General features: G+C 32.5%; 1 protein-coding gene and 1 non-coding gene across 5 annotated transcripts in view; one reads left to right on the forward strand and one right to left on the reverse strand.

Moving 5' to 3' along the window:
* LOC116767620 (uncharacterized) overlaps window positions 1–14668 on the forward strand; it is a 186563-nt gene that overhangs the window by 67840 nt on the left and 104055 nt on the right. For all 4 annotated transcript variants that reach the window (XM_032658024.2, XM_032658023.2, XM_032658026.2 and 1 more), the window contains one exon: window positions 588–698. In XM_032658024.2, coding sequence (XP_032513915.2) covers window positions 588–698 — 111 coding nt within the window. The remainder of the gene's footprint in view (window positions 1–587; window positions 699–14668) is intronic.
* Window positions 8094–8164, reverse strand: Trnag-gcc (transfer RNA glycine (anticodon GCC)). Its single transcript has one exon. It is a non-coding gene; the product is annotated as a tRNA-Gly (tRNA).

Below are 14668 nucleotides of genomic sequence, written 5' to 3' on the forward strand. Positions count from 1 at the left end.
TGTTTTGCTGTTGGTAATGATCTGTCATGTTCATTTAGTAATTTTCAATGATGACAAATTTTACATATGAAACAGTGTTTAAATGTTAAACGAAAGAGTTTTAAATTTTCTCTATTAAAACCTCTTTATGCCAATCGAATGTTACGTTCCTTTTTTTTTTTTTCAAACCAATATTTTTTAATTGACCTCCTACGTAATAGGAAGGAATGATTTAGGCTGATTTTTATTATTATCAATAATTATTTAATCTCATTGTACACTCAAGTCAAGCAGGAGCGCTTCCGGTTTATGGCACAGGAGAAACGACGTCACATCCGGGTAACTCTGAGCAAACAATTTCCTCGAACCATAATTCAGACAAAGCAAACGGAGGGTTGTATACTTTAGAATATAAAGTTGAATAAAATTTAAAGGAAACATTCAAAAACTAAATTGCCTATTTTTTCATAAGTAATAAAATATTTTAAATATTATTTGTGGACCAAATACCTCGTACTTATTTTATATAAAAAAAAGTGCGTTGATTATGCCTTTGCTCTTTGCTATTTTATGAAGTTTTAATAGTTTAACTATTTTGTTCATTACAGGAACTTCTCGAGAAACGTATAAAGCAACTCGAAGATCAGCTCGAAGAGGAGAAGAGAAGGACCCAAAGGGAGCGGATGGCTGTGACGAAACTACAGAACAAACTTATAAAGGTAAATAAATTTGCTAATAATTTTATCATTTCCGTTTTCAATGTCCAAGTTTGCTTCGCCCACGAAACGTTACTAGCAGTGAATGCATTTGAACATTAGTATTTAGCCGGAATAATAATATATTTTATGTACACTGAATAAATAAATACTCATAGATGCTGTAATGTACGATATTTTAGCAAGATTTTGTGAGTCCAGTTTAATACGCCAAATAAAGTTATTTAAATATAGAAAAATATCAAAAGAAAACATGCTTTAAATTGAAAGGATATTCAATAATACATATAAATATTGAAGTTGAAAGTAGATATTGTTACGTCTCACTGTCTGGGTACTGAAATGTTTATATAAATTAATTTAAAAACACATAATAAATATTAACTTCGTCCATAACAACAAACCAATTTAAACTAGCAATTTTGTCAAAACCATTCCAAATCTCACCCCCGAAGCAATTTCCATGGAATCCATAGATTAATTTGGAGATTATAATGACTGTTACATTAAAACTGTTTGCCTTCTGTTTCTAAGGTTGAAGCCTGATTGATTCTTTGTTTACCGCTGCGGGGGATATAATCCGTCTCTTGTTAGATACTCTTTAATTTAAAACGAGTATTATCCTTCTTTTTGCAAAAAAATAATAATAATACACTCTCTATTGCTATTTCTGCTAAAAGTGAAGATAATTTAAATTTAGTCGTTCGTATTTTTAGCGTCAAAAGAATTAATTGACAAAGGTTTTGAAGTCCTTATAATGAGATCTAAGATTTTCGCGAGTTTTATTCATTTAAATGAAACTAATATTTTTGGGATAAACTACGCGGATTTTTTATTAGACGAGACGAGAGGCCCGCGATCACGGTTGCTGAAAAGTAACCGAAACGTCGGGATTATTTCGTTTTTTAAAATAATATAAAATCCGCGAGGTATATCCGAAAAATATTACTTTCATTTATTTGAAGTCCTTATATTTGTAAATAGAACTATTTGTGTCTTGTTGCCTAAAATATATTAAGTGACGGATGTAATGTTTGTAAAGGCTATTGTAATTTCTGTTAAACATCACGCATAGAGATGTTAACGTACAAATCATTCGTTATAATATAATACGCAGGAAGTGGATTTTAAAAATGGTCGCCGGTTGTAAAAGCAACAACTCGAATGTATTTTTTGGCCGTCTGGCTGTGATCAAACCCGATGGGATTTCGATTGTCGGCGCGAAATTGATTGGGAGCGCTATTGTTTTGCGTTTTCCGAATTATTAGCTGAAAGCTCTTTTGATGGGGAAAAAAATTTAGTCTTTTAGGGCTTGTACACACATTTGTGTTGTCATCCTTCCAGCTAACAAATTTATGTAACAGGTGCAGCGAAGTTTAAAGAATACTTTTGTTAGTGGTTAATGATATGTAAGATTTTCATTTAAGACACTTCCACCCCGTCTATCCAAGATCACGGTTGCTGCAGAGGAACCGAAGCTCGGGGCTATATCCTTGTCAATAAATAAATAAATCACGTAGTAATATCCTAAAAAAATAATTTCACTAAAATCTTAGATATTAAAGAATACTTGCTGAACCTCATTAACACTCAGTTGTTAGACGGTATACACGGAACACAATCCAGACGGTTACTAGAGTATCTATAAACTACAACAACAGACATGGTTGATGGCGTGAAGACAGTATTTGCCGAGCCTCTGGGTACAGGCGTCTTGGTAAACAATCTGACCACTGCAGACTATTTGCCTTGTCCGCTGTAATCTGAAGTCCGAAGAGAAGGCTAATTGTAAGCTCCCGAGATGAGAGCTTGTAACATATTTGATTTAGATTCAATAGTTTTTGATGAGAACAGTTTATTTCTTGAAATTTTATTTCTCTCGTTCAAGTTTAGTGTAAGAGACGTGTTTTTTTTTTAAATAAAATCCGTCCCTTAATATATAGCAAACATTTTTTGGAGCAGACTTTCTTGATAACCACCACTATAAATTCGAACATTATCCAAATATAACAAGTGATTTAAAATTGGTATCAAAGGAAAGTTTTAGTGGTCGCAACTGTGTAAGTTTAATTCCACAGACGATGTATGCGTGAAGTTACCGAGATATCTGTCTCACGTTCAGAGTTAACAGATTAACAAAGATTGTATCTCTGTTTAGATAAATAGTTTGAGCTTAAGGTAATTTTGAGTTAAGTGTTTAAGTTTAACGTATCTGGGATCTTTCTCTCCGTTCTGCCTGAGTTAGGTACTTGCAAGAATTTAAACGTTTCTAGACATATAGTTGTCTATATAAATCGGTATTAATTAGAATTCCGACCCGTGTCTAGACGGCGAATGTGAGAGGCTGGACTCTGAATGCTTAGAATTTTCGATGTCTTGCCATCATAATATGGCTGTTAGGTAATTTTGTGTTGCTAGATCAAAAAAAATAATAATAAAATAAATGTTCATTAAGAAAAAACTTCATTTGCCTTCAAATCCATTTATAAAAAGTATTAACGGTATTTTAAAAACATAATGATAATTTATTATTCATCATATATTTGTTGTTTTTTTTTTTCACCAAAATAATCTTAGACTCCACAAACTTTCGTCTACTATTATAGATACACGTTTATTCCTACGGTTTTATTTGAAATAGAACTAACAATGACATACTAAATGTTTACAAACTAACATCCAAACAGGCAATATTCCCCATACATTTGATATTAATATATTTAAATGTCACTGTAGTAACAGCGTTTACTAGAGAGGGGTACATCAAACAACACCTTCAATACATAACCTTACGCTACCTTGCCGTTAATTAAGACAGCGATGGTGTAACAATGTGCCCCCTTAATTAAGGACCGATGGGGTCCCAGACACGTGTGACCCCACATATATTAGTCAGATATTTATATGTAAATCATTCTGTTTAATTGGTCCAAACCATTTGACATATTTTTAGATTTTTTTGCATTGAATCCTGAAAGAAACAAAATAATTTTGGTACAAATTTCTAAGAAATTTATGACACGGAGAAGTTTTTCAATATCTATATTCTCATTAGATTCGTGCCTCAGCGAACTTAGACGCTCTCATAAGTTCGCGTTACTTCTAGAACTTTCAATGAATATGAGCAAATATGTTTATAAAAATTCTCTAAACCGCGCGTTTATGTTCGTTTTAGAAAAGCTCCAACAAACGCCATAGCAACAGGAAAATATAAGTCAAAAATTACTTTCATGAATTAATGTACGTTGACTATATCTGTATTACCCTTCCCTAAACATTCAAAGTATACATAGCATTGTTCCGTTTTGATTTCAAATCACGGGACACACACCATTTAGACACAGACTCCTCAAAAACAAACAATTTTGAATCTTATGTCATGGTAATAAACGTTAACTTAATGTACTATATAAATTTGCCCAACTCTCATTAGTTACAGGGGTTAAAGATCTCACTTCAAACTGTAATAAATATTAATTCGTAATAACGTTAATTAATTTAATTGACTTTGACATCAAAGTATGAGAAATTTAAAAAAAATAAATGTTCGTGAAAAAAAATTTAATTATTTTTTTTAAACTTCACAGTCTCTTCTATAACATTATTTAAATACAGATAAAATATTTTTTGAAGGACTGTCTTAAACCCGTGATCATAGACTGACATTATTGGTTTTTCTCAAGTCAAATTTTAATTAATTTTTATACTTATTAATTATTATCGTAATACTGAGAAAGTCCACTTATATAAAATCAGTATTTCATAATTTACAAATGTATGCCTTTTTAAGGCATCCATTTTTACTTTTCTTTCTTATGTACATGACCTATTGTTATGTTGTTTTTTTTTTCATTGAACGCAAAAGCTTTCGTTGCTGTTATTTAATATGAATAAAAAAATACAATGGCTCTTGAGGAAATTTTGAGGCTTCATTAAATAGATCATTGTTTTATGTATATTTTTATAAGCATTCTTATATTTCATTCCGTTTGTTTTAAATAATATAATATTATAATAATTATAATTTAAATTAATGACGTTTTCGCGTTTTAGAATTTATCTTTCCTTACATCTAGGTTTTTGTATTTCCAATACATATCTAATATTCAATCAAATATATAATTAGGGATAGTGGAAACATAGCTTTCATTTATTTCATTGTACATCTTCCATACATATAAATAGCAAAGCAAAAACAGTGTAGCATCCAAAATACCAGCAAAATAGGTGATTTGTCATAGCATTCAGTAAATCGCAGACGTATGGCGGGGCAACACTAATAATCACTTTGAAAAATGTCCGCCATTACCAACCGGAAGTGGTGTGGGGTCCGAATATGAAGGTCTTATGCTGGTGTTTGGCAATGAACGCTGTATTACGACATTAAGGTCCTAATCTTATTATATATTAAATGATATTTGTATGGGTAAATAAAAGATAATCTTAATAAAAACCTTTTTTGAAGTCTTCTGAATATACTATGGCCTCCAAGCAATTGAAAAAGCTCATAAAACTTATTAATTTACGTAACTTCAGCTCGTAAGGACAGACAAAGCGTCTTCCCGAACAGGCTTCCTAGAAAACAGGTGCGGCCACGCCATTTTCTTACAATCCCAACCGAAGACTTTGATGTTACAGAAATAGAATATAATCACTCTGCGGTCAAGGAGATCACGACAGAGAAAAAATAAGCTCAGGAAGCTATAAAAGTTTTGTCTACATTTTGATTACGTGTGGTCTCGTAATAAAATACTTATATCCGATATTAGGACCACCTAACATTAAATTAAAATTTAAACAGTTGTTTCAGTTTTAACTGTGACAGAAAAACAATATTGTATTACCTGTGAGATTCGAGGGTAGTTTCAAAATTATATGTAATCCAACCAAGCGAATTTTAATTTTATATCAAGTGTCATTCCACTAATAGAGGTCATTATTGATTAAATCTCCTAAGTCTGATTGTTCAAGACGTAACGATTATGGACAATAATTACATCTTACTGGAACTAATTATAGTAATAGCACTCTTATTTATAAATTAAAATTATCTAATTGTAAGTATTTATTCTTCTGTAATTTCAAGTAGTTCTGTGAAAACGAATTATGTATTCGTTTTTAAACTATTGATTTTAATAACAAGAATGTTAAAGAGCCTAATAATTAGATGAGGAAATGTATAATTGTAAGTGTACTTATAATCTTATTGGGGGTATTAAGTTGTAAAAACACCAGAAAGATTTTATTTCTACATAAATAATATGATATAGGATGTATATGTGGTATTAAAGTATGTTGGGACTTCATTTAACGACACAGGTGCGACATCGCTGGAACCATAACAAATTACTTACGAAAATATTTAGGTGACGAGCTGGACTCCATCCAAACACACCATCAGCACATTTCAAATTTAAACTCTATCTCAATAGTACTAAAGGCGATAGCGGTAGACGGAAAAAAACGAGCAATTAAATATCGTTCAAGCTATTTCTATATTTAGCGTGGTCAATATAAAGTCGAAATTGGCTTGGATTTGATATTTCAAACATCCGCCACGCAGATCATCCTGCGAATTCCTGCGCACGCGCCGCCTTTGACGCGCCGCAGTTAATGAGGACGCGGATTGATTCATTTGATGAGGTTATTTGCTACGTAGAGATTACTATCGCAATATTAACGTACGATAATTACTGTTTGTGTACGGAATGCGGAATAAATGGCTTTTATTGTTATAGATATTTCAATTTATAACAAGGATACTGTTTCACTTAGACTGTGTCGTTTATGTAATCTACTTGTTTATCGATAGATCTTCTTCTCAAATTTATATTATTTATATTCAATATAGAAATGTTTTAGTGCAAAATCAGTGTAAGGTAATATTTTATTAGAAGTTTTTCGAACAATGACTACACGTGGTTTAGAAAATAAAGCATCATTATTATCGTGTGGTTTTGTCAGAAATATGTTATGTTTGTAATTGCGCAGTCATCTCAAATACTCGAGTGCGATTTGGGTAAGGTTTTTCTTGTTTAAAAGTACTGGTCGTAACTCTTTCTCTGACGAGTCGGTTGGTAATTTCCTTTGAATTACTGAATCATGGACACCCTAAAAGTTTTCAAATAGATAACCGCTACAAGCAAAACTCATTTAAATTAATTCTTTATATGTATATAATAAAATCCACAGTATATAATCTATGTTGCGATTGTCCAAGTAATCCAGTGATTAATTTCAAATGTCCACCTTGCGGGTAGACCCAGGTGCGAATAATGCTACAAATGACCCCACGTCTAGAATGACAAGCAAGGGTCCTGATATTAATTTTGGTGCAATTACTGAAATTTTAAACTCACGAAACGCATGGAAACAGGGTTTGAGTTTGAAATAATTATTGGATATAAACTGGTTTTTTCGTATAATAAAAGGAAGCTACATTTTGCAGATATAAAATGAAACACTATTTCGTAGCTTAATCTTAATTTGAAGTGTGTTATCCAAAGAATTATCTTGTGAGAATAAAAGGACATTTGTACTGTATGTATGTATGCTTACCTCAAGTGTGCACCAGCACACTACGTACGAAACTAAGTTCTTCAACGTAAGTAGTTGACTGGGTGAAGTAGTTCAGGAGTGAATATAATTGTATCAAGTTATAGATTAACGACAGTCTTAAATTGAATAAAACATACAAGTTAATATTATTTAAACGAATGTATTATCCTTAAAAACATGATTTTGAATAATGACGTCATATCCGAAGTCCTCAAAATATGTGTACTCTGTCCTTAAACATTAAACTATATATATGTATTTAAATAATCTAATTACCACATGCAGCGCCACCTGCCGGGCTGATGTGTGAATCTAAACCATCTGACCCGCTACTAAAATACATACAAAAAAAATCATTCAAATCGGTCCAGACGTTTAGGAGTTCAGTGACGTACACACATACAGTAGGATTATATGTATATATACTTACATACAACATGAAATCTGTCCGTATGTTTATGACTTAAACACTCATAAATTTTAATTAGCAAGTTTGTATGCAACAAGTAAGACTTAAATTCAGACAGGTGATATAATTTTTATTTTTTTAATAGTATTTTATTATATTAGTCCAGTCAATGTAGACATTCAAGGTTGCAAAAATTGCGACTTGGCTGAATTTTGGTAGGATTGTTCAGTACACAATCACAATTCAGTAAAGGAAATGTGAAAAGTCCTCATCGGTCCGGCACGCGCAAAAAAATGTAATCGTGGTCAAAGATCACAGAAACGGGTTTTACGTTATTCTGTTCGGGTCTAATTTGACCGGACTATAATAAATAAAATACTTATATTCTTATTTACTTTAATTCAAGTATTAAGAAAATAAAAAAAAAAGCATGCATCGGCCGGGAATCGAACCCGGGCCGCCCGCGTGGCAGGCGAGCATTCTACCACTGAACCACCGATGCTCATACGGTCTCCTGCCATTTTTATTGGTACATCTTAATAGTTACTGCATATTAAATTAATAGCATATTCAACATAATATTTATTTAAAATATTCCTACTTCACAGATAAAAAAAAAACTATTTAATCTAACGTAAAAGTAACATAGTTTTAACAGGACTACACAGCATTTTATGACCTTTTTTTGCATTACAAACTATTAACGTGCCTACATTAAAAAATACTTTCACAATTCAGTAAGAGCTAGTATTTTCGATACAAGTTACTATTAGTAAACTCGTATCTCACATAAATCCTGGTCTTTGACATCGTAATAAAATTACGTAAGTCCTTATAAACAGGCTTAGTCTAAAATCAATACAAAGCAAGCTTAAACTTCGTAGAGGGATTTGGACCAACTTCTACATTAGCTCTCAGATTGTTTAATACTCTTGACACTTCACTGTCTGTTAACTAAGTTAAATATCCTTATAATATATCGTTTTCATTGTTCCAATAGTAACTACAGAAAATGTAGGCTTGAATTGAAAAACAACTTCAGGCCGAGATCGCGATCTCTTCAATAATGCCATAGTAATTGTTAATTGAAAACATTTTTATGATATTTAAATAAATTAATATTACCGTTGATATAAATTAACAACGGTTTTTTCCAGCTCCGCTCACAGTATTCACTAGTGGTGCATTTGTTTCATGATATTGTTGTTTCTAAGGTTATTTTGAAACTTCAATAAGTGACCTCTGGAACTTGTTAGGTTTTTTTCATATGTGCATTATAAACTTTTATAATTTTCTTCTTATTGGAAGATACACCATATTCTCTTCGCAATCTAGTCATACAGACATATAGAATCTAGTCATACAGTCATAAAGAAATAGGTTAAAAAGGCCATAACAAACGGTTACATTGGCAGAACTTGGCTTAAACCTTTACATTGAGTGTATTATCTGCCTTTTATTACTTCTTCAATAAATTCAATGATGCCAGATTACACAGCCTCTATGATCACATTGCGTAAGTTTCACAGTGAGTGACAGTTACGCGGATATTACGTAAATAGTTAGAAGTCGAATTTTGCGTGTAACCGATTGCGGAAATCTAGATAAGATAAAAAAAAATACTTTATATTTTCAAGGTACTGTCGATTTGCTTGCGAGGCTTGCTGTTTCTTGTAGTATTTTTCAGACAGCTCGCAACTCTTAGGAGCTTATAACCTTAGATCTTCTCGTATCTTTCATGTACTGGCCAAATCATTTTATATGTATTTAAAATATCCTTCATCTGCATCTTCTCCGAGGCTGTAATTGGAGTCATACAAATGCGGATGCAAGAATTCCTATATTTTCCATTACATATATATACCAAAAGGAACCTGAACTCAGTTTTACTGCCAATCCACTTTATATGCCACCACTCACCCTCGAGTTCGTTTGAACCTTTTTAACTAACCAAATTATACGATCGCCATTGTGTCTCGTAAGTATTATCACATCAACATGAAACTAATAAAACATTACAATAATTTGTTTGTCATACAATTGATATAGCATTGCGATAATTAAAATCAAGATTGTTGTACCGCTGGTGTCCAGTAGCCGGTCGTAAATAAACATCAGACAGTTACCTACCTCTGTTAAGTTCCCACGTCATTTTAATTATTTGAACCGAACGTTGTTTACCCCATCGCATGGTTTATTTATACTCGATTACGAAGTTAACTTGACGCCCGGAGTGGGGTGCATTCATTAAAACACGATAATTTAATGATGCATTGATTGTAACAAACAAACAGATTAACATGGACAGTATGTTGAATGAAATAAATCAATCGTAAATCATTATTACTTACATAAAATAAATTAAAAACAGTAAACATGAGTGAGGTATCGCTAATACGTGTATAGATTCCTTGTCATGAAAGTCCTCCCGCATGGAAAATGCAGTTTGTTACGTGGAAATATCCCCATGTGAGGATCAAAGCGCGTCCAGGAGGAACTGGTGACCAAAAGGCATGAAAAAACAAACCCCATCCCGCTCGCTGCTGCGGAGGGTACATTTTAAATGTCGCCTTCCATCAAACCAGTTTAATTAGTGATGATATTCACACCGGCGTCATCGGATTTAGTATCAAATTACGGGTTATAATAACAGGTGTTGTGGTGTGAGCCGACTCGAGCGGTTGTAAACTTATCTAATAGCTTCAGATACGTTACCTAACTGTGCCAGCCAGGCCGCCGCCGCTCTGACCCCATTCCGTGTTTTTCGCGAAACTTAAGACTATTTTAACGTAATAAAATATCGATTGGCTTGTTCATGTGTTCTTGTATTAAACGTTACGTTCGATAAATGATTTAAGGTTGAGAATCGCTTGCACACGAATGTGGTTTCTGTACGCTCTGACGTACAGCGGGGCGATTGTTGGCAAGCAATCTTACATAATATCGTCCTGATTGATGTCCTGTATTCATTCTGTAGCACTGTGGTACAATAGTGTTCCGTCGCAGGATAACGGTTGCTAGTTGTCCTATATATTGTCCCTGCTATTGGAAAATGTTCTTGTTGTTTTTTTCTTTTAAAACGATTTAAAAATAATGTTATTGTGAATTGATGTCTCGAATTAGTCTGTGACGCAAAATGTTATCGAACTTCAAAACTTCTAATGATATAATAAGTCTAGTTTGTAGGAGATAAATATTATTATTTAATTCCCAAACACTACACGACACTTACAAGAGCTTACTTTCAGTGCTATTTTTTGCCTCGATTTCGGGATGCGGACTTATCTAGTAACATATGATATTATCGGAAATCTTAGAGCCATAACATATTTAAAGGGAACAAAAGGCAGGGAAAAATATAATACAGTTGCTTCGCTGTTTCCACATACACTTATAAACTATTCTCAATCGATTCCTCACATCCTACCTACGTCACATATGAACGAACGTCACGCCACCATTCGTTCGTTCGCTCATTCATTAGCTCATGTCTCTTCCACGTCACTACTCCGAACCTGACATCAATTATGTATTCTTTGACCCTCACACCGGTTCCTTTAAAACAACCTCCCAAAGTTAATAGTATATGACCTGAGTCTTCATCTCTGCTTTGAACCAGAATGTGTGCAGGCAATTTCATTGTTTTTATTTAGTTCACGGCTTGGATGAAAGTGTATCATTTGGTTTGTTTCAATTTGTGTTGCTGACGTATAACTTATTATTAAATTAGTGTATTACATATGTATAGTTAGCGGTGAAGTCACTGGTTAATTTACATTGTCGGTGTGTAGATATTGAAATTAGTTTGGCAATTAAATACAACACGAGCCTTGTTCGAGTCGACCGACTTGAGATAAAATTTTAAAATTACGTTAATTTTGAACAATTCGTCTCTGAGGTGTTGATTTCTTTGAGCATTCATCAAGATCGTTTTTGTTAGCTATCGAAAACGGTACATTGAAAATATATATATTTGTTTTTCATAAAATAATACAATATCTATTCATTATTATTGGTTTTCATGCTCATCTATATGTACTTTTTTCTGTGATATAAATTTTTTATATATCCAATGGATATCCGAAAATTTTGTGAGTGTTAAATTCGTAACTAACACGGAAATGTATACTATAAAAATAAAAATTTGCATACGCTGGCAAAATAGGGAGAAATTGGCGTCACATTTGATGCCTATACAAACGAAGCTTATTTCAAACGTAGCCGTCTTAAAAGGCCTTTGAATGAATGAATGTGAATGGACAATTAGGCTTTAATGGCTTTCGGTCGGAGGGATTTGGATTCTGGCTATGGGACCGACTCTAATTGTATGGCGTTTTCATGAGAGCGAAATTATTGGCGTCAAATTGATACTGTTCGGTGGCTTGGACAACAATTTTAGCAGATACAAAATCATTCAACAAATAAATATTTTATATATAAATATTCATTACATTAAAATCAGTTGAAAGATAAGCGGAGAAATTTTAATGTAAAATTTCGTAACGTATCTGTTGTTATATTTTTTTCTAGATAACATATAAAAAATATATTAAATATTTACCTTTATAAAGAAATAGACGTATAAATATAATATTTTTCACATTATTTCCTATAATTTAGTGTTTCCCGATTCTCAGCCTTTTTTTTTTCACGCGCCTTTAACATCACGATTTATTGGCTGATCCTAAATTTAGTTGGCTGTCACATTTGGGGGTGTAGGCATCGATAACTCATAGATCGGCACTCCTTGAGATTAAACGGAGCGGCGCCGGACCGCCGGCTGCTGGATACATCTCGTACAGCGTGAAAACTATAAAGCTTCGAAAACAATAAGGTGATAATTTCGTTATTAACCCTTATGATAACTTTTCATTAAGATATTCACTGCAAGCTCTATAAATTATAAAATAGTATAGCATATTATGCAATCGATTTTCTAATGCTCGGTATATTTTCTACGATTAAACATAGTAATATAAGATAGGACATATAACAATTTCACCATACAGGCCTGAGCAAAGAAAAATAGCTCCATCGACACCCATATATTTAATTAATAAAAAGTCTATGAAGATAGTGTAATAAAATACATTAGTGTGTATTACTACTAAATTGCACGCTATTATTGAAAGTAGTTTAAAAAAGTTGGCTTTTGAAATTAACAATACGATAATATGGAAGTTAATTTGTTAATATATAAAGGAATATGTTTAATTTAAATTTCGAATGATTTAAATTTCGAACGTTTCGCGAGATAGTGTTTTGATAGCGGCGTCTCTCTGGCGACGCTATTTTTTATGCACCCCTTCCAACGGTTTGATTTCTTTAGACACTGAAATTTGAAATGCGAACTGCCGTTTCGTTTAATTTGAAAGGTTTTTTTAGATAATATTTTCACCAAATAATATTTACGATTTTTATCATTCATAATTTATTTATAAAAACAGCTTTTTCAACGCGAAAACTTCAAATCTGACATAAAAGAGGAAACCGACAAAAAAACAGATAATAAATAACCAATGACATTCCATTGAAAAATGTCCGTTGCATTTCCGGTGGCGATAATGGGTTTACGTTGCGTTTTATGGAGTTTTGCACTTGTATTGTTCTAGTAAATCCCATACGTTGACATTCGCGTTGTTTATTTAATGGAAAGCGAATAATCAAATTTATGGTTTCGAGGCGAGTAAAGTAGTATTAAAAATAAATTATAATACTGGGAAGGGTTGCGTTAAATAATAAATTTACCGGTTTTTTATATCTGTCACCTGTCAAATTGTTAAAATAGCTGTTAAACTGACAAACGTAAGAATCGCTCCCCGTTTGATGAGGGTATTCGTTTATTGTTTTGTTTCAAACTTCCATGTTCCGTCTGATTGATGGCGGACACTGCGTTTTAATTTATATTTTAATGAATTTAAACATAATTAATTATTTTACGGGTTTGTTTGTGCTGAATCTTATACGAAATATATATTGTTTTGGCTGCGACGGAAATAATTGTGGTATGTATATCAAATATAAATTATGTGAAACTATGCTATGCGATTCTGCCTCCAATGCGTCGTATTGTGGCTAACATTGAGTGTCGATAAAACGGTATTCGAATCCGCGTTCAGAAGTAACATATTGGCGCCGGTTTGGCGAGAGAATTATAAACAAGGATGTCTGTTTATAACAAAAAATGGACGTTCCTTAAAAATAACCTAATCAAATTATTTTAGGTTATATCGTCTGCAATGAAGATGGAGGTTATTAAGATTCTTGTCTCCTAAAATAGGTATTTAATTTTAACATAGATGCCGCGTCGATTTTCCAAGCAATAGATATTGAAAGAAATGTATTTATATATGTTGCTTTATTTATTAAATCATATATATAATACAGCCTTATCCAATAATTTTAACATCCAAAGCGGATACATTGATGGAGCGACACAAGCTCGCCGCCCGGCGTCGCTTTGACACTATCTGTTGTGTTGTACAGGCGAGTGTTGACATTGTGTTCAACAAGATGATTTCATTAACAGAACGATTTAATTTTCATAAACGAATTTGATAACAAAGTATTGCGTAAACAGACAAACCTACATTATTTTATAAATACGAATACATAAAAAAATATAATATACCGTTATTTTTATTATAAACGTTTTATGTATATGATCTACGTATCTTATATATGATATCAGATGACGCAAAAGAATGCACTGACAGTGTTTCGATTATGATATTTTTAAGGTCTGATATAGTGTAGTGCTGCGGATAAAAAAGAAATAAAGTTATTTCCAAAACCGAAAAGTCAGTTTGAATAAAGAACACTTTGACCAAATGTCATGTGTTCCACTAGAGAGACACTTTATCAATAACTGACACTAGATCACTTGTAAAATGAGTTACCTTATAATGACTAACGTATAAATCATAAATAATTTAAACAAGTGAAGCTAACCAAAACAGATTTTAAACTTATCGCTATCTATCTGAATGAACGTACCCCAAAAATG

Source organism: Danaus plexippus (assembly GCF_018135715.1).
Source record: "Danaus plexippus chromosome 9 unlocalized genomic scaffold, MEX_DaPlex mxdp_26, whole genome shotgun sequence".
In the NCBI taxonomy this organism is placed as follows: domain Eukaryota; kingdom Metazoa; phylum Arthropoda; class Insecta; order Lepidoptera; family Nymphalidae; genus Danaus; species Danaus plexippus.